This window comes from Gymnoscopelus braueri (assembly GCF_963280865.1).
Source record: "Gymnoscopelus braueri genome assembly, chromosome: 22".
Classification (NCBI taxonomy): domain Eukaryota; kingdom Metazoa; phylum Chordata; class Actinopteri; order Myctophiformes; family Myctophidae; genus Gymnoscopelus; species Gymnoscopelus braueri.
This window is the reverse complement of record NC_137624.1, coordinates 4199141-4225642: the sequence shown is the minus strand read 5'-3', so window position 1 is coordinate 4225642 and position 26502 is coordinate 4199141. Positions and strand designations below refer to the sequence as shown.

Below are 26502 nucleotides of genomic sequence, written 5' to 3'. Positions count from 1 at the left end.
AGTTCACCCCCAAAATGACTTGTTTTCTATCGATTAGTCACCCCATGGAGACTTGATTTTTTTGTTTTTGTCGCATTCCTAAGCCAATAATTTGAACTGTCCCTTTAATACATTTGTTGGTACTTGACACACAAAATAGGAGACATACTGACAGCAATACGACTACATGTACTGTATATTTTATTGGCACAATGAAAAACAGTACAAGGTATCAATTTAAAAAGACACAGAAATACGTGCAGGTGAGAAAGGAAACCCACATATAGGGCTTATAAAGTTTACGGCCTAAAATAATAATTAAAGAAAGATGAACATAATAATCAGACATAAGACAAGACAAACAACAAGACAAACAATGTAATCAATTTAACAATCAGTCAATTCAATTCAATACGAAAGGGCTTTATTGGCACGGAAAACATACAGTATGTGTGCAGTGTGCATTGCCAAAGCAAGTGTGAAATAAACGACCGACGACCTTTGCTGCGCCTCACCTCCCCATCTCTCTCCTCATTTCCTGTCTGTTCTCCCCGTGTCCCCTAGGGTAGGTGCCCTCACGAAAAACATGCAGTAACCCTGGTCTCTATACTGCCTCCCCCTGGTCAGCCGGGCGCCTGATGGAGGGGAAAGGAACTGGTTGGAATACCGTGTTCCTTCCACTCGCTACGTCCTACCAGGGAAACTCCCCCCTGTCAGGTGATGAGAAGCGGCTTGTTAGCTCCTCATGCGTTGATGGAAGCATGAGCTCAGTTCGGGGCTATCCCCAGGCTGGCAGAGGGAGAGTAGCGCCCAGGATTACAAGCTTAGGCATTGGCACTGGGTGAAAAATAGGATTACAAAATCGTGGGATCAAAAACACAAGTAAAATATTTTTTTTTTTTTAAAAGGCAGAAAAAGCCCCCAAAAATATATTTAAAAAAAAAACAGTCAAAGGAGAAAATTATATTTAAAAGGAATGAATAATGTGTAAACAGAGCCGTGCCACATTGCAACTTAGAAAGAAATACCTCACGGAACCAGGGAAGTTGTGCATTTTGCGGTTAGAAATATAGTTATAATTTATACATGTACGCAAGGATAGCTTGGTATAAAAACTATTAAGCAGTCTCTGTGTGAACTGTCAACCGGACAGACGTACAAATGATTTGTGGTTTCCAACAACAGAGGAACAACAGCACACATAACAGTATCCCCCATTCAACATCAACACGCATTAATTTCAGCCCTGACTGTTATAAATAGTGCAGTTTCCTGTTCCTATCCCAGCTGTTAGACGTATGAAGATGTATCTGTGTCAGAGCACAGCAACACAACTATTCCTTCAGAGTTGAAAGTGGTTCACGAATTGGGACACGTCGGGTCGCATAATTACAGATAAACCAATGTCATCAAAAAAAGTCTAATCGTGGCCGTATCTCTCTGGCTCTTATTGTGACACACAGCTGTGGAATAATTTCCTCTCATTACATTATTAACCAAAGAATAGGTCCTTATTCTGTCCATTGTATATCTGTATGAGGAGATTAGATAGAGCACAATGGACTTCAAATAGGCTGGAATTGCCAGCTATAAATGGTCTGGCACAGTAGTTCACTATTGCTATAATTATGACAGAATATTAGAACGATAACATTGGACAATGGCTCTGACTATCGTATGCATTCTATGTGTCGTTTGGCATTCATTTCCCTGTGACAGCATGGGTTTCCAAACGGCTAGCTGTCATAGTGTGCAGTGCAGGGGTTCTCAAACCTTTTTGGCTCAGGGCACCCCTGAATTGCATTGCTGTCATATTATGGTAAGCAAATATGTAAATCTGTCCCCCTAAGATGCAGTATGTCATGAGGAAATCTAGAGAGAATATCCATTTCCATTAGGACAGATTGAAAACAACTTTATACTTGACGTTTAATCCCTATTCTTGGGGGAGCATTTGCCAAAAAATTGCCGATCTACAAGCTCACAACGCATCTACTTGAGCTTGTAGATCGGCAATTTTTGGCGACGAGCTTTGGTGTAGAGGGAAACAAGAACGCAAGTATCCTGCGGCACCCCTAGACTTGCGTCATGGCACCCTAGGGTGTCACGGGCACGGCACCCACTTTGAGAAACCACAGGTGTGGTGTGCCTCGTGGCTAAAGCCCCCAGGAGAAATGACGAGCACCCATCACAAACTCATCAAAAAAAAATGAAGAAAAAAAAAACCTCCAACATCTACACTTCACGGAGTACATTTTTTGTACCAAATTAACCGAATGAACCGTATTAAAGTAACAAAAAAAAGCAACAAACCGAGAAAAAAGAAAAGAAAATGCGTATGCGTTGCGCCCCCAGTAGCGCGCACATAAATCGGCGCCCCTGCTCTGGTCACTATATCTTGCGTGCCTTACCCCTTACTGCCTAAACCTTTTAGGCAGCGGATCTACATCGACACGTTGTGAGCTTGTAGATCAGCTATTTGAAGTATTTCAAAATGTTTTTCAAAATAGTAAAACATGCCTAAAAAGTATTACATAAAGGCTTAGGCAAGATAGTGGAGTCAAATGAACACTGTATTTGGGGGTTCCAGAGATAGAAAACTGTATTTGGGGGTCCGTGGAGTAATGTGTCATAAACTGGGGGTCCTTGAAATGAAAAAAGGTTGTAGAACTATTATCATAGATGACTGCTCACATAATGTCTGACATCCACATTGGAGCCATGCTGTTTCTATGCTGTGGTAAACCCACATCCTCATAAATGCCAAGTTTTCTTTCATTCAGTCATTGATTCCAACAAAAAGTGTGTCACTTCTGTTGAAAGCCAGTAGTCCAGCTCAGAGAGAGAGAGAGAGAGAGAGAGAGAGAGAGAGAGAGAGAGAGAGAGAGAGAGAGAGAGAAGAGAGAGAGAGAGAGAGAGAGAGAGAGAGAGAGAGAAAGAGAGAGAGAGAGAGAGAGAGAGAGAGAGAGAGAGAGAGAGAGAGAGGAAGCTATTAAGGGTTGGAGAGTTTAAGGCAGAGGCTGCAACTCAAAGGCTCCTCACGCAGTTCAAAGCCATTTTCTCCTCCTCTCTGCCTTTCACTCACTCTCTCATTCTCTCTCTCCCCCCCCTCTCTCTCTCCCCCCCTCTCTCTCTCCCCCCCCTCTCTCTCTCTCTCTCTCTTTCTCTACTCGGCCCCTGTGCAGTCAGTCAGTGGGACAGCAGACAGAAGCCAGTGTGGAGCTCAGTAGACAGAAGAACCAAGAACTGAGAGGGGAGAGGAGGATCTGCCAACCTTGTCGGAATCTCTGCACACACAGAGGACACCGTTCTCCCCTTGAGCAAGGCACCGAGGATTTGGTTCCTCTGAGGACATCATCGCTCCCTCTGACTACAACCGAGAGTGTGTGAGGGCTCACACACACACACTTACTTATTCTCACTGGAAGGGGCTCTTCTATGAGACAAGGTAAGTACAATATTTGAACATTTTTTGGGGGCTCTGTGAAACTTGTAGGGGAGTATGATTGGTATTTTCTACTCTTTGAAATTCAGGAACTCGTATTGTAGATTGATTGACTTTTGCTTGTGTCAGTGTGTCTTTTGGTGGTTCTTTTTCTCATCATTCTTTTAATTGGCTTTGGTTTTTAATGAGCTTGGCTTCTGCAGTGCTTACGTTCAGCATTGGGCTAACTGTTCTTTATTTTTTTATCCTATATATTATCCTTCACACACCCTTTATGGGCTTAGATTAGGGTCCCAGAGATTAACCCATTTAGGTCGGGAACCCATATTTGTAACTATACCTTTCAGGACGGGAACCCCTTTTAGGGTTGTTGTTGCTATGTAGGCCTACATTACATAGCAACATAATTTTTTTGCAATTTATTAATAAATATTTGAAGTTTTTCAGAAAACTTAGGTCAGGATTTAGAAGGCGTTTTTAGAATCGGCCTCAGGTCTAAATAGGTTAAGATAGAAAGAAGGAAAGAAAGAAAGAAAGAAAGAAAGAAAGAAAGAAAGAAAGAAAGAAAGAGAAAGAAAGAAAGAAAGAAAGAAAGAAAGAACGTATCAAATGGGGGGTCTGTGGTTTGATGCACATCAAACTGGATGTCCTTGAAATTAAACATGTTTAGAGTCACTGCACTGACATATTTGATGCATATAGTAACTTCTTGGTGCACATATATCTATTTACCTGTAGTAAACGCTACCCAGACACTTTCCTCTCATGAAGCTGGGAAACTAAAGCAATAGGGAATGGGGATAACTATATGAGTCCTCACCGTTGAGTATGTGGAGAAGTTTGTGCATCATGTGTTGATGTGTGTGTTGCATGCACATGCATGTGGAAGTCCTTCTGCCTCGTTTCTGCTGCGTCGCATGACGTTGCAGTATGGGGGTGTAACGGTCCTCCAGTAGTGGACATGTAACTACAGTATAAGTATTTGTTTACTCGAGTCCTGTACTGATGATGTCACCAAATAAAATCAATCAATCATCAATCAATCTTCAGTACTTCAGTACTTTTTTTGAGTATCTCTACTTGAGTATTTGTATTTTTGGATTGTCAGATAGTCAGAAATATTGTACTTTTGACTCCACTACATTTGTAGGCAGGGAAAAAGTGCATTATGAATGAACCACTTAAGCCCTATTTCAAATACCGTGTTGAAAATAGCAGATCTACAAGCACACACCGCATCACAATGTGACGCGTTGTGAGCTTGTAGATCTGCTATTTTCCACTATCGCTGATATCTGTTGAACATTTCTGGAAAACCTCCGATTTTTTTAGGGGAAATGTCTAATTGTCAGCAATGAATTGATATTAAAAAGAAAACGTACTTAGCAATTTGTGCTTTTGAATAGCCTACTTAAGTATTTTAAAAGCATGTACTTTTGAATAATTGAGTACTTTTAAAAGCAAGCACTCCTGTTCAAATTTGACCAAGCAACTTTCACTTGTACTTGAGTAATGTTTGACCAGGAGTATCTGTACTTTGACTCAAGTACTTGGGTACTTTGTCCACCGGAGGGTACAGTATGCATGAATCGGTCTTCCCTGCTCTGAATGTGGAGGTTTTGTCATCTGGTGAGTCATGGTTCCACCATGGCCAATGCAATAAACTTCTCGTTTTACATCAGTTTTTCTATTAAAGACAGTATATGAACCAAAAAAAAGAGGATGTTGACACCTCATTTTTCCACTCTGAGCAAGGAGATGCAATAAAACCATGTCCTAAATCCATTAGCTTTGCTTAACCACTGTCTTAACCCATAAAGACCGGGCAAGCATCTGTCATATTAGATGTTAACCATTATCTTATACCGTGGCTATTCAAAAATAGCAGATATACAAGCTCATAGCCCGGCACCGAGTGCCACGCTATGAGCTGGTAGATCTGCTATTTTTGAGAAATCATGAACATTTTTGCTTCTGGGGGATTCTCCCAATGACTTCTAAATCCTAACAGTTTAAAAAATATATATATGTTGCTATAATCAGTTGGTTCTCAAACTGTCAAGGACCCCCCCCCCCATCTCAAAATATGTTGTTCCAGGGACCCCTTTTTCCCCTTGTACCAAAGGGACCAAATCGCTTCCCCCAAAATAACAGATCTACAAGCTGACAATGTGTCATTTAAAAATATAACAATAATAAAAAGAATTTAAAATAACAGGTAAAACAGGAAGAGAAAAATGCAGCAATCTAAGTAAAAGCAATGCTAAAAAGATGTGATTTATTTAAAAAAATGTCCACAGATTCAGAGACCCGCAGATTTTTGGGTCAGGGTTTTAGGTTTCAAAGATGATCAGAAAGGACTATTGCAGTTGAATGCTTCGTTAATTAATTGATTAGCGACATTGTTTATAATGTATTTGCACCAGTCACTGTTCAGAAACCATTTCTCTCACCTCCCAACTGATCGGTTTTAATGTTCTTGGTTTCTTTGGGGTTGTGAAGTGTTTTTTTTACGACAGCTCTGCTATGTGGCTGCAGACAGTAAAAAAAAAATCCTAAGTGTGCGTTTAACTCAGAAGAGTCTACAAGTGGGGTCCATTTGGTTCCACTTGTATGCTCTTCTGAGTTAAAATGACCAACTGAGGATTTTACGGTGTGTGTGTGTGTGTTTTTTTATGGATGGGCTGTTGAACAGGGTGAGAGAGAGAGAGAGAGAGAGAGAGAGGAATTGGAAGGTGATGCTGACGGACAGAACTCTGTCAGAGAAACAGCTGTTTTAGTGCAACCTCCAGGCCTCCAGGCATCGTCCCGCGCTAGAGGGGAGGTCAAACCGCGACCCTTTCTTTCCAGACCAGCTTGCGCTTCCCAAGCCCCCCCCCCCCCTCACGGTGTTCAAAGCAGAAGTGCGGGGGGCTCATTTTGACCTTTATCCTGGCGTACATTGCTGTATATTATGTCAAGTGGTACAGTATTGCGCTCAATGTACGTATTTTTTTAGGGGTAGAGGTCAACCTGGAGCTGCCCCAGGCCTGGGAGGGCATTCGGGGGGGGGGGGGGGGGGGGTATTAGTAACAAGCCGGTGCGGCCCTGCGGGGGTTTGTCCTACTTTTATGGTATTTGGGGAGGGGGGGGGGGAGCGTTTTGGGGAGGTATTTCCCTCTGCTTGACATCCACAGAGAGAGACAGAGGACCAGGAGTTGGAAAGCGGTTCAAATGAGTGACCTTAAAGGGATATTTCACCCCCAAAATGACTTTTTTCCTATCCATGGAGATTTGAATTCATGAATATCTTTTTGTTTTTGTCGCATTCCTAAGCGGTTCCGGTAGGAGACACAAAGAGTCTCCTTTGTATCTCCTACCGGAACCGCTGCCTACCGGTCCGCTGGTCATCAAATTATTAGCTTAGGAATGTGACAAAAACTTGAATTCAAGTCTCCATGGGGTAACTAATGGATAGGATTTTTTTTTGTTTTGGGTGAACTATCCCTTTAAGGGACGATGACACTTTGGTAGATGTTTGAGTTGTGATTGGTACCTTTGTCATCAAATCAAACTTTATTTCTTATCTCCCTATAACTTTGTCTCGCCAATTGGACTAGTTACATCATGACAAGGTATAACTAGAACTCTACCGAAGTGCAGTGGTGGAAAAAGTACTAAAATGTTTTACTTAAGTACCAATTCTGCAATGTAGAAATACTCTGTTACAAGTAAAAGTCCGGAATTCAAAATGTGCTTGAGTAATAAGTATTGGTATCAAAATGTACTTAAAGTAGCCTACCAAAAGTAAAAGCACTCGTTATGCAGAATGTCCCATTATACAAGTTTTCTAATGTATAAAACGTATAAACATCTTTTGAAAATAGCCAATATATAAGCTCACAATGCGTCGCATCGCGACACGTTGTGAGCTTGTAGATTAGCTAACTCTTTAAAGTTTTATCCCTCGATTTTGTAACCCATTTTTTCACCCAGTGCCAATTGACTATGTAATCCTGGGCGCTACTCTCCCTCTGCCAGCCTAGGGAGAGCCTAGAACTGGGCTCATGCCTCCTTCAATGCATGAGGAGTGAACAGACCGCTTCTTATCACCTGACAGGGGGGAGTTTCTCCGGTTGGACGTAGCGAGTGGAAGGACCACGTTATTCCAACCAGTTCCTTTCCCCTCCATCAGGTGCCCTATCTATCTATCTATCTATCTATCTATCTATCTATCTATCTATCTATCTATCTATCTATCTATCTATCTATCTATCTATCTATCTATCTATCTATCTATCTATCTATCTATCTATCTATCTATCTATCTACAGTTTATACAGTATACATACAGTATATAGCTCTCCTGGTATCCTGTAGAGCGTCATTAGTGTTCATTCATTAATGATTGATTTGTGATTAATTTATGATGCTTTTAGTCGTTGGCTGTAATTCATAAAAGGCAGCTGAGGAGGTTGCAGACTGGATAGCAGTCCACAACATAAGCTACAGTAGGCCTAGCCTCGGAAACCTTTTTTTTTTGTTTAAAAAAAAAAAAAAAAGGCTGGGCGAACCATGCAGGAACGCTGGTCTTAGGACCTTGTTATCTCCTAACCAATCAGAGTGCAGAGGGGCGTTGCTCTAAATTTGGTGACGTCAGTGTGCTCCGTGCACAGGCCGGGGGGGGGGTAGAGGGGGGGAGGGGAGGGGAGGCGGGGACATAGATTGGTAAAGCAATAGGAAGCGCCGCAGGAAACCCTCCGGCTGGGTTTGGATCCGCCCTTCAAGACCATCGACTGGGCTCGTTCTTTCAGTCTACAGTAGGCCTGACATCTCATCATTCACAGCATAAGCTACAGTAGGCCAGTGTTGGAAAAAGTACTCACATGTTTTACTTAAGTAAAAGTACCAATTCTGCAATGTAGGAATACTCTGTTACAAGTTAGAGTCCAGAATTCAAAATGTACTTGAGTAAAAGTACAAAAGTATTGGTATCAAAATATACTTACAGTACAAAAGTAAAAGTACTCATTATGCAGAATGTCCTGTTTCACAAGTTTTCAAATGTATAAAATGTGTAAAAATCTTTTGAAAATAGATGATCTACAAGCTCACAATGCGTCGCATCGCAACGCATTGTGAGCTTGTTGATCGGCTATTTTCAAATGGCCAAAATGTATATAGGGCTGAAGTGGTTAACGGATGTTTTGTAATAATCAAAATCTACAAAGTAACTAGTAACTAAAGTTTTCAAATAATTGTAGTGGAGTAAAATTACAATATTTGCCTCTGAGATGTAGTGGAGTAGAAGTCAAAGTACTGACAATTGGAAATACTCATCAACATTGTACAGTACTTGAGTAAATGTACTTAGTTACTTTACACAACTGGTCAGAAAAGTAAACAGCACGGAACTACCATACAATACAACCCTTGGGCTAAAAGGATATCAAAGCTAGATATATGAAAAGTGGTCCATATAGCCTTGGAGTTATTTTGTACGGCAGTCAACTGATTTTTGATTACAACTGGACAGGGTTGCATTAGTGAATTGGAAAGTGGTTGCACTCTATTTTGATGACGTCACGCGCACGTGGCACGTCGCTTAACACCTATACAGGTCACACAATGGACAATTCATATGCATCTATGCTCATTCCTATGTCAATGTTAATTCATGCTGGTGTGACAACCGGCGGTCAGCAGCCTTTGTTAACTTTGTTGAGGTGTGAATTTTAAAGTTGTTTTAAATATGTGCGTGTGCGTGCTCCTGTTCAAAAAGGTTGTTGCGCGGCGTGTTAGGCCGTCCCATGAGCAATGCAACCCAGCAAATGGATATCCGTCGCATACATACAGATACAGAGTAGATCTGGCAGCGTGTTAGCCAGGTGTTTTTGTTTTTCCCTGAATGGTCAGAACTTCATTCAACTCTGTGCTCTGTGGAGCTTCATGCTTTCCAGCTGCTCCACATGTTAAGAGCATCAAAGCGTGGAGTTTCCAGTGGTGTAAAGTAACTAGATACATTTAGCTACCCAAGTACTGTGCTTAAGTACAATTTTGAGATACTTTTACTTTACTGGAGAATTTCCAATTTTCAGTACTTTTACTTCACTACTACTCCACTACTTCTCGGATGCAAATATTGTACTTCTACTCCACTACAATTATTTGAAAACTTTAGTTGCTAGTTACTTTGTAGATATAAATTATAAAACATACATTAACCACTTCAGCCCTATTTTATACCTAGGCTATTTGAAAATAGCCGATCTACAAGTTCACAACGCCTCGCATTGCGACGCGTTGTGAGCTTGTAGATCTGCTATTCTCAAACATTTTAGCACTTTTACCTTTGGTACTTCATTACATTTTACTCAAGTACATTTTGAATTCTGGACTTTTACTTGTAACGGAGTACTTCTACATTGCAGTATTGATACTTAAGTAAAACATTTGGGTACTTTTTCCACCACTGTTAAGAGCATCAAAGCGTGGAGTTTCCCAAAACGTGGAAAACTAAAGCAGCTAAAAGCAGATCAGAAATGGACCAAATAAGCACTTTTTTTTTGCTGTTGGACGGATTTGTGTTTGTAGATCTGCATCCACCCACACCAATGTTCTCCATGACAACTTGAGTCTGGTTCTCAACAACCAGTCCGGGGACCGACAGTGGTCCCAAATGGACCCTGTTTTGGGGTATGCAACTATGTGAGTGTATACGAATGGAACCAAATGGCCCCTTACGAGTCTGTGACTGAAACCAAATGGACCCGTATAAGGCCCTTACGGGCCCATTTGGTTTTATTTTTACACTCTCACAGAGGTGGAAGAAGTACAGATATTTTACTCAAGTAAAAGTATCAATACTGCAATGTAGAAATACTCGTTACATGTAAAAGTCGGAATTCAAAATTTACTTGAGTAAAAGTACAAAAGTGTTGGTACCAAAATATACTTAAAGTACCAAAAGTACTAAAATGTTTGAAAATAGCAGATCTACAAGCTCACAACGCGTCGCGATTGTGTACCTAAAGTTTTCAAACAATTGTAGTGGAGTAAAAGTACAATATTTGCCTCTGAGATGTAGTGGAGTAGAAGTAAAAGTATTGCAAATTGGAAATACTCTAGTAAGGTCAAAAAGTTACTCAAACTCGTTTAAGTACAGTACTTGAGTAAATGTACTTAGTTACTTTACAGTTTACACCACTGCATTCTCAGAGTTAAAGGAATACTTCAGAAACGTTTGGGCGGCGCCGGTTTAAACATTTATTCGAGTGCACGTTTTCTTCATTTCTCCCTGGACTTCCTTTCATTAACACTGCTGTCAAACGAGGCATGGCTTGTGAATCGTGCGTGTTGTTTTTATTGGGATGAAGATGGTAGCTTGGCCTCCGTAGCTGTGCAGTACAGATCTGTGTGTGTTGAAGGGGGTTTGTACAGGTGGATGGTGGAAGCATGTCTGGGAAGGCTACTAACGACTCATTTATTCTTATAGTCTTTTGAATAACATTCCATTTAGTTTTAGTCATATTTTTGTCATCTGAAATGTTTAACTTTTAGTCTGGTTTTAGTTGACTAAATATTATAAGATTTTAGTCACCTAAATCTACAGTTGATTTAATTGACACACTTTTATTTTGGCAGGCCTTGATGGTGTCATAATGCCTTACTATACTTAGCTACTTATAGCTGTGTGCCAAAAACTAGTGAAGAGAAATAGCCGATCTACAAGCTTGCGACGCGTTGTGAGCTTGTAGATCGTCTATTTTGAGAGCACGACACTCACACTGTCACGCTCCGCTCCTCAGCCCTTGGACCTTGAATGCCCTTATATGGTTGTGGACACTTTAGGCCTGTTCTTTAGGCCTGTTTAGGCCTTTGTTCTGTTCTTCTGTATTTAGTCTTGTTATTTGTTTCTCTGTTGTTGCCTTGCTTTTGTGTACCTTTATTTTGTTGTAATGTTATGTGCTTTCCTGTCTAACCTAGTTACTGTTCACCTGCCTTGTCTCACCTCCCGGTGATTATTAGTAGTTATATTCATAGATATATATAAAGGCTAGATGGCTCAAGGGGGCGTCTCAAGCGTAGCTCAACCGCGGCCATCTTGCAACAGTCATTCATAACATTATGTCTATGGTGCATATACTTTGAAATAACCATAGCGTGCTCAATTTTCATCCGATTTTCAAACGGTTTAGTAAACACCAAAGATGTAGTTATGATACTGCATACTTATAATTATAATCATGTTTTTTTTTATTTATATAATATTAAGTATGCATCACTACATCTTTGGTGTTTACAACACACCAAACCGTTTGAAAATCGGATGAAAATTGAGCACGCTATGATTATTTCAAAGTACATGCACCATAGACATAATGTTATGAATGACCGTCCCAAGATGGCAGCCATGTGGCAACGTCGTACTCCATTGGCCAGCAGCGCGGGTGAGTCATCTAGCCTTTATATATATCTATGGTTATATCTCCTCCTGTGTCCTGTTAGTCCCTCTGCCAATCGTCTCTTGATTTGTCTGTTGAGTTCACCTGTGTGCACTCATCCCCTCTATTCTATTGAAGCCCTGTGTTTACAATGTATTATTGTTGGTCCGTGGACCTATGTCACGCGAGTTTATGTTTTTGTGCTTGATGCCTACACCCCACCTGTTATCTTATCTGCTTTTGGAAACCTCAGTTGTTTAAATAAACCTTTTGATTTGAACTTTCCGGCTTGTCTGCTTTTGGGTCCTGCCCATCACTCATTCCTGTCACACACACACACACACACACACACACACACACACACACACACACAGCCAAGCATAAAATGACTTATCTTAGTTCTACTGGATCTGAATTTTTTGTCCAAGTTTTAGACCAGTGGTTTTCAACCTTTTTCATGCCAAGGACCCCTACATTTATATACATTTGACCACGGACCCCCATCTGAAAATGTTTTGTGCCAGGGACCCCCAAAAGAGAAGATTTGAGTTAAAATGTTCACTTTAAAATATACATATTCAAAGATATGCACACATTTGTTGTTGACTCTTAGATGTGCTGTTCAGCACGTGACACTGTCACCTTCAACAGGTGTTGTTTAGCCACTTATTTTATACAAATACATAAAGACTTATCAAGTCCCACTGTGTACTGAGCATCAATGTGTTTTTAACCCATTAAGACCTGAGGCGGATTCTACAAATGCCTTCAATGCTCAATATTTTTTTCGTGCCAGGAGAGAAGGTTTGTGTTAAAGAAAATTCAAAATTATACAAAACTATTCAACATTTTTTTTAAATAGTAGATGTACAAGCTGTATAGCTGAATATCTGCTATCTATTTTTGAGAACCACTGTTCAGAAAACTCCTAGGAGTTTTCAGAAAAACTCTGTAATAATGCTATATAGCTCAAATCTAAAATGACACAGATGCTTTCCCGGTTTTACATAGCAAAGGTGGAGCTGCAGTAATACGTACTGTAAGGGCTAGACAATACAATTGCCAGTCAAATCAGGAGCGTAACACTGAGAGTGTGCGAACGTTCATTTTGTACACAGAGTTAAATGAAGGCTGAGGATTTTACTGTGAGTGTCGGGCCTTACAACTGCGCTATTCTAGACCCGGGTTTAACGGTTTAAAACGGTTCCATTTGCACCCTCTCAGAGTTAAATGAACGCAGAGGATTTTAGCTGAGTGTCTGGTCGTGCAGCTGTGCACGACATGCACCTTTTTAAAGTCTTTCTTGTTGAACCAGACGAAACAGATGTGTAAAAAGAAAAAAAAAACTGAGCCAACATTCCCAGCTTCTCTCTTTTCCACGTGGGGAAAGTTTCCTCCGCGCTGCCAGCACGGGGGAAGACAGAGTAATAAAGAAGATGCAGCAAATTCTGCTTTATAGCTTAAAAGAAAACACAATATTTATTTCAATTTTCTGTCCAAGCGGCCTCAGCCCCATTGTGTCCCACAGTGAAATAGAAATGTCCTCTCTCAACCCCAGTCTGACACCGAAAGATGCAGGATATTTTTCACCACTTCTTAAAGGCAGAGTAAGTAACTTTGCCCTGTGTTTACATGACAAAACAATAAAATAAAATACAAATTTTACCCATCATTTCCCCTTATACCATAAGTTATCAACCATTGGAGTAGTGTGGTGGTGTTTACCTGCAGAAACACACTGCCCTCTCTCGCTGTGTTCTGGTGTTTTCACTGTTTGGGGGGCGTGAGGCCTTGGAGGCAGTCCAACATTGTAAACACACAAATCATGACTTATTTTCCTTCACCGTATGCCTGTATGTTCTCAGTCCAACTTGTCACACAGAAAAGATGAATCAGAAAAGTTTAAATTATAAGTGAAAATAGGCGATCTACAAGCTCACCATTCATCGTATATAGGGTTTCAGTTGTTAACCTCATGAGAAACACTGATTTAGTAGATGCTCTTATCCAGAGCAATTGGCATGAAAGAAGGGATACAAGGAGCGACAAGTGCTAGGGGGTGGAGTCTGAAGAGGTGAGCGCTAGGGGGTGGAGTCTGAAGAGGTGAGTGCAAGGGGTTGAGGTGGAGTCTGAAGAGATGAGTGCTAGGGGTTGAGGTGGAGTCTGAAGAGATGAGTGCTAGGGGGTGAGGTGGAGTCTAAAGAGATGAGTGCTAGGGGGTGAGGTGGAGTCTGAAGAGATGAGTGCTAGGGGGTGAGGTGGAGTCTGAAGAGATGAGTGCTAGGGGTTGAGGTGGAAACCGAAGAGGTGAGAGCTTTGGAGCCAGGAGGGAGAAGAGTCTAGCTCTCTTGCAGCGATGGCCAGGATGATGTAGGGAAGTGAGGGACAGTTTATTCTCAACCTTAAAGTCCTCAGTGTTCATTTATCTCTGAGAGTGTACAACTAAATCAAAAATCTTTGGTTCCACTATAGGCTTATTATCAGGCTTATTAATTAGTTCAGTGTTTCCCAAACACTGGGTCGAGACCCGCGTTGCAGAGCTTGAAGATCGTCTATTTTATCTAGTCTGGGTCCCGGGGAAACATCACATTTCTCCATTGAGTCTCGAGCTAAAAGGTTCATGGTAATGCCTCGAGATACTGATGAGTTAGTGATATGAATCAGTATCTTCTTGCTACTGATGACAATGTGCAGACCATTTACACTGTCTGACCACATACTGTAACACACAAAGGGAATATAAAAAATGTGGGGAATGGAAAAAAGAAAGAGGGATGGAATAGTCATCACAGTCTCAGACCATTGCAGCAGTTGCTCTGTCATACTTTTAACTTTAATTATTTCCAGTGAAACCAGAGAGCAGTGGCCACATTCCTGAGAGCTCTCTGAGAAAACGAGAAAGTCATTTTTTTTAACAATTAAAAGAGCAGGGCATTTCAATGGAGCATTTCAGTGAAGTCAACTAACTTCCAATTTAGCAAATAACTTCCAATATAGGAGCCATTCTCATCGCACCACATCGCATCACCAGTAGAGGAAGCCCTTGAGGCCTCTTTCTTTAGCCACTTAAACCCTTACTTGAACGGGGTCCCCTAGGGGTCTGTAATTAGTCCCCTGCTTGTTTTCCCCCTCTACGCCAAATCTTTTCTCTCGCAGTAAATAGCAGATCTACAAGCTCACAAAGTGTCACGTTGCAATGCATTGCTATAGCTTGTAGATCTTCTGTTATCGCGGTGGTTCTCAAATGTTTTCATAGGACCCCCAAATTAAGTATTTGGCATCGGATCTGAACATATTTTGTGCCTAAGACCCCCATGCAAGATTGTTGTTGTTAAAATGTTTCAAAAATATTAAAAAATATATTCATCCTTTTGAAAATAGCAGATCTACAAGCTCAAACCGTGTCGCATCGTGGCAAATTGCGAGCTTGTAGATCTGCTATTTTCAAATATGCAATTTATATAGGGTTAAAGTAGTTAAGCTGATGGTGATTGGTGATGCTCAGTGGTTTAATGGTGATTTTTTCCCCCCCGGCGGTACGGTAGGGCGGTGGCGTGCACGTGCACCATACCGTGCCGTACATGCGCGTGAAGAAATACTGGCCACGCGCCGTGGTGTCCAGTCCAACGACCAAAACACCCTGCGAGACTCACAAAGGTCCCCAGGGTTCCATACTTGATCCACTCCTTTTTTCCCCCTCCACACTAAATCAGTTCTTCGCAGAAAACAGCCGATCCAGAAGCTCACAATGCATCGTGCTGTGAGGTTGTAGATCAGCTGCCTATTTCCACCTGATGTTTTCCCCAGAATATGGATGCTAGATTCAGCGATGCCTATTGAGGCATCACAATACACCAGTGGTTCCCAAACTGGGGGTTGGGACCCCAAATCATTTTGGGCAGTTCCCAGATGATTAGCTTAATGTGCAACATTGTTTTCTCACTCAACATGTATAAGTGTATACAGGGTATCTGCACATTTCTAAAGTTACAATTTAATTACTTTTAAGACCTTTTTAATACCAAATTGGCCAAGTTGTCAAATATTACGCAATAAAGAGGCAAACTTTGTGAAAATAGCAGATCTACAAGCTCACGATGCGAGCCGTTGTGAGCTTGTAGATCTGCTATTTTCACAATATTTATCCGTGGAACGGAGTCAAAGTAAATTTACAGTAATGCCACAACTATACATTCCAAGTGCTTGTCATGGTGGGGGGTCCCCCATGATTCTTTTGGGGGGGGGGGTCCCCAGTTCAAATATGATTTGTTTGGGGGGTCGCGTCCTGAACAGATTGGGAACCCTTGCAATACACAGTTCTAAAAAATTAGCTCATCCTCTGATGTTCAGAGTGAGTCAGACAGTATGCTTTTTAACCTACACATGTCTCTAGACTGACCTAAACACATGCTTTCAGAGCAGCCAAAAACATGCAAGTATTTGCCATATCATATACAGCAGTGGTTTTCAACCTGTTGGTCTGGATCCCCAGGATCCCCAGGTCATGTGATTTTTTTTTGGGGGGGGGGGTCTCCAGATGACAGTGAAGTGTTAATTTAAGGACTTTTAAGACCTTTTTAATACTTAGAAATAAAAGAAGAAAAAAAGGACACAAACATCACTGCATCAAAAGTAATCAACAAACTATACTATAAGAAATGGTCAAACCGCTCGTCTACCCTTTTTTATTATTATAATTATTTGTATTTTCATTACTATTATTATTGTATTTGTCCAATGACATGCTCAAAATAGGGAGGCCAGACTGTAAGTGCTTATAGATACAATATCTATTGTGTTGATGTCAAATCAGATGAATCTGCAAAAAACACATTTAGAGGTGGATGGAATATGAATAAAACACCTGAATGTTGAGGTTAAATGTGAAAGCAGAGGGGCGATTGCCATCCCCCCAGATCCCCGAATGCCGCCCCCCCTGTCCCAGACTTATAGATTAACACTCGGGATTTTATTACATTGGTTCTGGTTTGTGTTTCACAAATTCCTGTCTTCTAGGATCCAGGTTGTGAAGTCATGTGGGAGTGTGGGCTCCAGTGGGAGTATTGTATGTTGGAACTACTTGGTATTCACACATTTCTTTGGCCCTATAATATCGTCTCTGTCACTGTGTAAACCTTGTATGTCCAAAACTGTTGGAGAAAGTGGAAAGAAAAAAAAATTATGTTCAGTGTTGCCAGGTCTGCTTATTATAAGCCACGTTGGGCTTGTTTTTCTGTAAAGTTGCTTGTAAATAATGGTAGCTGCGGGTTGCGGTTGTGAGCTTGTAGGTATGGCTATTTTCAAATAGGCGACGCATCTAAATATCCACATTGTTTAATAGCCGACATATATATAGGTTTGAAGTGCTCATGTGGCCTATAGTCGCTTCTTTTTTCGCTTCAACACTGCCTGCGTTCCGGTGCAGTGGTTCTCAAACTTTTTTCATGTCAAGGACCCCCAAAATGATATGTGTTTGGCCGCGGACCCCCATCTCAAAATATTTTGTTCCAGGGACCCCCCCAGAAGCAAAGATTTGAGTTACAAATGTTTGCTTTAAAAACATATATATATATTGAAAGATTTGCAAAAGTTGTCATGATTTTTCAAAAATAGCAGATCAGTGGTTCTCAAGGTGAGGTCCGGGGACCCCCACGGTTCCTTGAGGGGCTTCTAAATGGACTCTTACTGGTCTGTAGGGGGGATCCTTGAAATTAAAACCTTTGAGAACCACTGATCTAAGCAGTGTTGTAAAGTAACTAAGTACATTTACTCAAGTACCGTACTTTTGAGGCATTTGTTTTTACTTTACTGGAGTATTTCCAATTTTTAATACTTTTACTTCTACTCCAGTATCTCTGAGGGAAATATTGTACTTACTGTGCAGATATAAATCGTTATAATAAAACATACATTAACCACTTTAGCCCTCTTTTATACATAGGCTATTTGAAATTAGCCGATCTACAAGCTCACAATGCGTCGCCTCGCGACACGCTGTGAGCTTGTAGATCTGCTATTTTCAAACATTTTTGTACTTTTTCTTTTGGTACTTTAAGTGTATTTCGATGCCAATACCTTTGTAAGTAACATTTTGAACACATGGCCTTTTACTTGTAACAGAGTATTTTTATATTATGGTATTGCTACTTTTACTTAAAGGACAACTTTTTACAACCAATGTTTATGTTTTAGCTTGTAATTAAAGTAAATAAAAGTTAATTTTTTTTCATTTACTGCTTTCTATAGGTTTAGCAATTTTCACTATCTTTTTTACAGTGGGTGTGGGCATTCGGGCAGGTGGCTAAATATGTCTTTTTTACACAATAAAAAAGGTCCTGTGGTCTTTGATGGCCAGTTGTGAGTTATTGGGGGCTAGAAGAGCTACTGTAAATACTAATAAAGAAATCGCCGGGTTATTGTGGAAAAAAAGACATATTTAGCCCCCGCCCACTGTAAAAAAGATAGCGACAATTGCTAAAACTATAGAAAGCAGTACATGAAAAGATTTGAACACTCATCTTTTATTTAATTTAATTACAAGCTAAAACATACACCTTGGTTGTAAAAAAAACAAAGTTGTCCTTTAAGTAAAACATCTGAGTACTGCTTCCACCACTGGATCTAAGTGACAATAAAGTGAATTGGAATCCGAATCAGGAGATACAAGTTTTTCTTTTCCGCCCGAACATCATCCGATATAATCTCTGGGAGTATAGGGCAAATCCCCACCAGACAGTTGAGTACTACAGCAGCTGAAAACTATGTGCTGTGTGTTGGCCTGTGAATGTTGGTGACAGAGCCTGACGTGCCAGCCCAAGTGTTTTCCTACTGTACACACTGCTTTAAACCATTTAGACCGGGATCGCATCTCTGTGTCATGTTTAGATTTATTTGGGCTATTCAAAAATAGCAGATATACAAGCTCATAGCGCGGCACCGAGTGCCGCACTATGAGCTTGTAGATCTGCTATTTTAGAAAAATCGTGACATTTTCTGCAAATCTTTGAATATACATTTTTTTTAAGCGAACATTTGTAACTCAAATCTTTTCTTCTGGGGGGGGGGGGGGGGGGGGGTCCCTGGAACAACATATTTTGAGATGGAGGTCCGCGGCCAAATACATATCATTTCGGGGGTCCTCGACATGAAAAAGTTTGAGAACCACTGATGGTAGCCTATAGCAACATAAGTAAAAAATAATTTAAAAAAATAAGACATTTGTAAGAATCGGCCTCAGGTCTTAATGGTTTAAAGAAAACTGGCTTGTACGGAATTATGGAATTGTCTATAAATTGCCGCTGCCATCCCATGGATGCATTACATGTACATTCTGTAAGTTTTCAACCTTTTTGTATCAGGAATATATTTATATGCCTGTTTTCCTTGTTCTTTGTCTCTATCTCTATTCGTCTCTATCTTTATTCGTCGTAAAAAAAAAAGGTTTCACCCACTTCTTTACACTTGTAAAGCTGTGATGTGACAATGTCGTTGAAGTTGTACATTTTTACATTATTAAGCAAAATGGATGAAGTTAGAAAATGGCATCTGACTGAATTTAGAGTATTCCCGGTGCATTATGTGAAATTAAGTGTTTTTATATATTTTTTCCTTTTTCTCAGGACCTTCATCAGGATTGGCCTTCAGTGGAAGATTAATAACGGACCTAATAATTGACCTCACCAAGTCAACGTGACGTAGCTCAAGCACCATGGGTCCTAAAGGCCTGTTGGTATGTCTGCTCCTGACCACGTTGATCAGCCCCACGGTAAGGCCTGTCCCAATTATTAACATAATCGCCTTATAACATAATCACCTATCATCATAATTGTTTACATGTAAAACATGTTTTTCAAAAATGTAATTGTTTGAAATGTCGGATCTACAAGCTCACAATGCGTCGTATGGCGACGCATTGTGAGCTTACAGACCGACTATTTTCAAACGATTTTTATACATTTGAAAACTTGTAATGGGACATACTGCATAATGAGTACTTTAAGTGCATTTTGATGCCTATACTTTTACTCAAGTGCATTTTGAATTCCGGACTTTTACTTAGTAACACGGTATTTCTACAGTGCAGTATTGATACTTTATTACTTGAGTAAGAAACGTGAGTACTTCTTCCACCACTGCAACAGCCCTACCTGATCGACGCGGGCCTGGTGAAGAAGATCCTGCGCCATCGCAGACAGACGCTGACACAACATGGAGAGAGCAACATCACCCTGCCGTCTGTAGACCAACCTGTGGTCTTCAACCATGTGTATAACATCAACGTTCCTGCCAGCGCTGTGTGCACCGTGGACCTGGACGCACCAGGTATTAGGGCCCGGCAATGAAAGGGTTATTGTAACCCATTCAGACCGGGAAAGAATCGGTGTCATTTTTTGATTTCTTTGGCTTCAGCTACAAGCTCGTAGCGTGGCACCGAGTGCCGCGCTACGAGCTTGTAGATCTGCAATTGTTTTTGAAAAATAGTGAAAATTTGTCCAAATCTTTGAATATATATATTTTTTAAAGTGAACATTTCATGTCAAGGACCCCCAAAATGATATGTATTTGGCTGCGGACCCCCATCTAAAAATATTTTGTAATAGGGACCCCTATGAGCTTTTATATCTGCTATTTTTGGGGGAAAAAATAATAATAGCCAAAGGAATCTAATTTTTTTTTATTCCTTTGGCTATTATTATTTTTTCCCCCAAAAATATGACAGAGATGTGTTCCCAGATTTAATGGGTTAAAGGGTATGTTTTACCTTGAAACACTTTTGGGGTCATGTTAAAGGGATTGTTTACCCCCAAATGACTTTTTTTCTATCGATTCATGGATATTTTTTTGTTATTATTTGTGCCAATAATTTGATGGCTGGCAGTGGTTCCGGTAGGAGACACAAAGAGTCTCCTTTGTGTCTCCTACCGGAACCGCTTCCTACCGGTCTGATGGTCATCAAATTATTGGCTTAGGAATGCGACAAAAACAAAAACATATGCATGAATTCAAGTCTCCATTGGGTGACTAATCGATATTTTTTTGGGGTGAACTATCTCTTTAACGTCTACTCTGTCTGTCTTTTTTTATTTTTGTATAAATTATATAAAACACTAAATGAAAAGTAATTGAAAAAACACGGCCCTCTCATTCATTCAGGACAATATCAGTCACCCGAAGCAGGGACGTGTGTTTTCAATCTAGTCTATCGAGTCTAACATGGTTAAAAAATTTTTTAATTAATTTGTATAGGAAGGTGGCGTGTCTAATAAAATGAATATATAAAATGCTGCTAAAAAGTGCTTTTAGTACACTAAAAGTGTGTACATTTTTCAATGCTTTATACTATAATATTACTTCACAACATCTCAGAGGCAAATATTGACTTTTTACTCCATTACAATTATTTGAAAACTTTAGTTACTAGTTACTTTGCAGATATAAATTATTACATTGTAAAACATACATTAGCCACTTTAGCCTTAATCTATACTTAGGCTATTTAGTTGTGAGCTTGTAGATCTGCTATTTTCAAACATTTCAGTATACTTTTACTTTTCGTACTTTAAGTACATTTTGATACCGATATTTTTTTTTCAGACTTTCACTTGTAACAGAGTATACTTCTACATTGCAGTATTGATACTTTTACTTAAGTAAAACAAAGAGTACTTTTTCCAACACTGCTTTTACTCAAGTAAATAATTGTAACACCAACACGGTATTCATTCTTCCACCACCTCCAGGCACATCGCTGCACATCGCGGCACATCCCAACGAAGACGCGTCGGGTTCGCCTGTGTCTTCGGGCCTTCAGGCGACGGAGCACACCCTGGACCGGGAGAACCAGATCGTGTTCACTCACCGCATCAACATACCGCGGCAGGCGTGCGGCTGTGCCGAGAACCTGCCGGATCTCAAAGCCCTCCTGAGCCGCCTCGAGATGCTGGAGGGAGAGGTTTCGACGCTGAGGGACCAGTGTGGAGGAGGAGGAGACGCGGCCTGCTGCAGCTCTCAGCTCACATCAGGTACACACCGTGAAGATGATTCTCTGTCGAGATAAAAAGATATATCGTTGCTGTCGGGCAGAAACCTCATTATATCCATATTTTAACTTTTTGTGTTTTTTCCCCGTAAATCAACTCCACTCCAGGGGTCTTTAACAGGGGGTCCGGGACCCCTAGGGGGTCCTCAGAGTTACTACAGGGGAGCCACCAAACGTTTGTTTGATAGGAACCTTTTTTCTTTTTTTTTTACATTAACCACTTGAACCCTAGAATTCCTTTTCTGAGGGGAACATTAGCCGAAAATAGCAGATCTATACAAGCTCACAACGCCTCGTGCTGCGAGGCGTTGAGCTTGTAGATCGGCTATTTCCGGCAAAGAGGTTTGGTATTGAGGGAAAAAAAGAGCAGACTAAGTATTGACGGTTCAAGTGGTCTAATGTCTGAAAATACAATACAATAATCCAACATACACTGATGGCAGTGCTGTCAAACAAGTTTATGAAGATATCTATGAAATATATGAACATTTATATACAATATGTAGTGGGGGTCCTTGCTTCATCTCTCTCTCAGCTACGTTGTCATTGGCCTGAGAAAAGTTGAAGACCCCTGGCCTACAGGATTATACTACAGTGCCACACAAAGGCACCAAAAGTAGCAGATCTGCTAGCTTGAAACATGGCGCGAAGCGACGCATTTTGAGCTTGTGGATCTATTACTTTTGCCGCGTTTGAATTTGGATCCTAAAAAGTAACAGTTTTGGTTTCAATTCCACCCGACAGAGACGATAATGTTTGAGGTGAACAATGCAATAATCATCCATTGTTGTAACTGGTCAATCACTCTATTTTTGGCAATTTTTTGGCAAAGACGTGGTATAGGGGACACATTTAAAGAGCACACCAAGTACAGAAGCAACTCGTGTATTAAAGGACGACATCACCCATTTTCAACCTATCTGTTGAGTGGTCCTCACTAATGGGCTGTGGACAGTTCAGAAACCCGCCTGCCGGTGACATCATCGATGGGGAAACCAAGCTAATAGAAACTGCAGGCTTTCTATTCCTGACAAGTTTGCATGCTGTAATGGAAGCCATTGTTCTCGAAGACAATAATGTCACTGGTAGACGGGTTTCTGAGGTGTAGAAGAAAAGAATGGTACCATTTTATCATGAGCATTATAAAGTATAAAAGTTACTTTATTATATTATAACATATAGTTACATTATAACATATTGGTGAGGACCAGTTATACAAAGATAGGTTGAAAATGGGTGAAGTGGTCCTTTAAGTATAGAGGGCTTTAAGTGATTAAACGGAGTAGATAAATATAGCAATAAAATATCAAGGTTTCTCACTCTCTCTCCCTCTCCCTCTCCCTCTCCTCTCTCTCTCTCTCTCTCTCTCTCTCTCTCTCTCTCTCTCTCTCTCTCTCTCTCTCTCTCATATAGGGGAAGTGGGAACTAAGCCGTACTGCAACGGCCATGGAAACTACAGCATGGAGAGCTGTGGTTGTATCTGTGAGCCTGGCTGGTCGGGGCCCAACTGCACCGAGGCGGAATGCCCCGGGCAGTGCCAGGACCGGGGGGCGTGTGTGCACGGAAAATGTGAGTGCTTCCCAGGCTTCTCCGGAGAGGACTGTTCGCTAGTGCTCTGCCCCGTGGACTGTGGGGAGAACGGCCGCTGTGTGGACGGGTCCTGCGTCTGCTCTGAGGTAGGCAGTTTGTGGGAAGGACATAGTACATCTTTCAAGTAGGCCTACTCTACTTAAAGGGATAGTTCACCCCCAAAATGATCGAAACTATCGATTAGTCACCCCATGGAGACTTGAATTCATGGACATTTTTTGGTTTTTGTTGCATTCCTAAGCCAATAATTTGATGACCGGCAGTGGTTCCGGTAGGAGACACAAAGAGTCTCCTTTGTGTCCGCTGCCTACCGGTCCGCCTGGTCATCAAATTATCCTGTGAGCCTTTTAATTATCCATGAATTCAAGTCTCCATGGGGTGACTAATCAATAGAAAGAAAGTCATTTTTTTGGGTGAACTATCCCTTTAACACATTGTGTCACGAAGCAGTCAGCCGCAGGTTTTTTTAGATTTTGAAGTCAATGAACTTCACAATAGCTCTCAGAAGGCTCCCCTTCCCTGTGTATTTTAAAAATTCCAAAATGTTTTTATGCGAACGGTCAAATCGACCTGTCTCCCCCAGACCGCAGCATGGTTTGTGAGTGACATCCTCCATGTGTCTTATCCCCTCCCCACCACCTCCTTTTATTAATCATGAATGGATTTGAACGGTATATTTTGATTTCATATTGTTGTTTTGTCATGTTTGAGTGTTGAATGTTTAATGCACCACAATGGAAACAAGCCTCTCGCTTTTTAGTGTCATCCATTTTCCGTGTTTTACTTCCTGTACCTAGAAACAAATCTATAATATTTAATGAATCAATCCAAATGCTTCAATGCAGGGCTTCTCTGGAGAGGGCTGTTCAGTAGTGCTCTGCCCTGTGGACTGTGGAGAGAATGGACAGTGTGTGGATGGGTCCTGTGTCTGCTCTGAGGTAGGGAAATTGTGATTGACGATATTTATTGCAAGATTGCAACATAATGCTTAAAATTCTTAAAATAACTCTAAGAATAGTCCTGGAATCACTTGACCTGAGATTTTGTTAAGAAACACATATTTGAATGCCTCATTGGACATTTGTGAATCGGGATAGGATGATATCAAATATCACAACATGTATTTATTTATTGCATTAAAAAAAAGAGCTAGCGCACGCACACACACACACACACACACACACGCACGCACACACACACACACACACACACACACACACACACACACACACACACACACACACGTCACACACACACACACACACACACACGCACACGCACACGCACACGCACACGCACACGCGCACACGCACACGCACACGCACACGCACACGCACACGCACACGCACACAAGCACACACACACACAGACCTTTTCCATATCTACAGAGGATTTACACAATTTTGCCAGACAATTTGAATCCTCCGAATACAATTGTTGGCCATGGGCCCCATTTTGTGCCATGAGGGGCATACAAGATTGCTGTTGAAAAATATTTAAATGATGGTAAGACTTTTAAGGTTGCATCTATAATGCATAATAAGTGCATCAAGATTTTGTGAAAATAGGCGATCTACAAGTTCACAACGCGTTGTGATACGATGCGTTGTGAGCTTGCAGATTTATTTTCAAATAGCCTATGTATGGGTTAAGTGGTTATAGGCCTACAGATTTTGATGCAACACATTTTCCTGGGCACCCCTGGAACACCCTCAAGGAACCCCTGGGGATCTCTGAACCCATGTGGAAACCCCTGCCATGGGGATCCCTGAACCACGGCCAGAAACGATAATATTGTGTATATTGTCCAGTGGTGGAAAAAGTATTAAAATGTTTTACTTAAGTAAAAGTATCAATACTGCAATGCAGAAATACTGTTACAAATACAAGTCTGGTATTCTGAATTTGCTTGAGTAAAAGTACAAAAGTATTGGCATCAAAATGTACTTAAAGTACCAAAAGAAAAAGTACTCATTATGCAGAATGTCCAGTTCTAAAGTTTAAAAATGTATAAATATCATTTGAAAATAGTAGATCTACAAGCTCTTGTAGATCGTCTATTTTCAAATAGCCAAAGTATATAGGGCTGAAGTGGTTAATGTATGTTTTTTTTAAATAATAATCTAAATCTACAAAGTAACGAGTAACTAACGTTTTGAAATAGTTGTAGTGAAAAGTACAATATTTGCCTCTGAAATGTAGTGGAGTAGAAGTGAAAGTACCGAAAATTGGGAAATACTCCAGTAAAGTAAAAATGCCTCAAAATTGTACTAAAGTACAGTACTTGAGTAAATGCACTTAGTTACTTTACATCACTGGTAATTGTCCCTAATTACTCTTAAGGGTTACACGGGTGAAGACTGCTCGCAGATGGCCTGCCTCAACGCCTGCCTGGGCCGCGGCCGGTGCGACGACGGAGACTGCATGTGCGACGAGCCCTGGACCGGAGCCGACTGCTCCGAACTCATCTGCCCCAAAGACTGCTACGACCGCGGCCGCTGCGACAACGGAACCTGCTACTGCGACGAGGGTTTCACCGGTGAAGACTGTGGGGAGCGCACCTGTCCCGGAGACTGTCGGGTATAAACGCAAAATATATATAAAAAAAAATATATATATAGCGATTATTTTCTTAGTGATTATTCTGCGGATTACTTTTTTTTTTCGATTAATCGAATGATCGAGAAGTGTAATTTTTTCGGGAGGGGAAATTGAAAAAAATATCATATCAATATCTTAATAGGGGGCCATTTTGAATGTATTTGTCTGAATAGCCACTTTAGCCTACTGTTTTATACTTTGTTGTACAACAGCAACAATTAAGAAAATAGATGTATCTACAGTACAAGCTCACCAAGCGGTGTGATGCGACGCTTGTCGAGCTTGTAGATCTATTATTTTTCCTGTTATTTTAAATAGATTATTTCATTAAAGGTAGGGTAAGTGATATTTTTTGGTTAAAACAAAAAGTATTTTGTTAAAAGGTTAAAGCACTATATTCTGATAGTAATCATTGCTATAGAGTG

At 40.8% G+C, this 26502-nt stretch overlaps 1 protein-coding gene across 1 annotated transcript in view; it reads left to right on the top strand.

The window, feature by feature from the left end:
• Positions 1-3205: 3205 nt before the first annotated feature.
• Positions 3206-26502, top strand: part of LOC308078304 (tenascin-like) — an 87284-nt gene continuing 63987 nt past the window's right edge. Inside the window, exons 1-7 of the mRNA XM_080419423.1 lie at positions 3206-3427; positions 19467-19612; positions 19989-20169; positions 21588-21869; positions 23300-23562; positions 24322-24414; positions 25820-26056. Coding sequence (XP_080275549.1) covers positions 19556-19612; positions 19989-20169; positions 21588-21869; positions 23300-23562; positions 24322-24414; positions 25820-26056 — 1113 coding nt within the window. The 5' untranslated portion in view covers positions 3206-3427; positions 19467-19555. The remainder of the gene's footprint in view (positions 3428-19466; positions 19613-19988; positions 20170-21587; positions 21870-23299; positions 23563-24321; positions 24415-25819; positions 26057-26502) is intronic.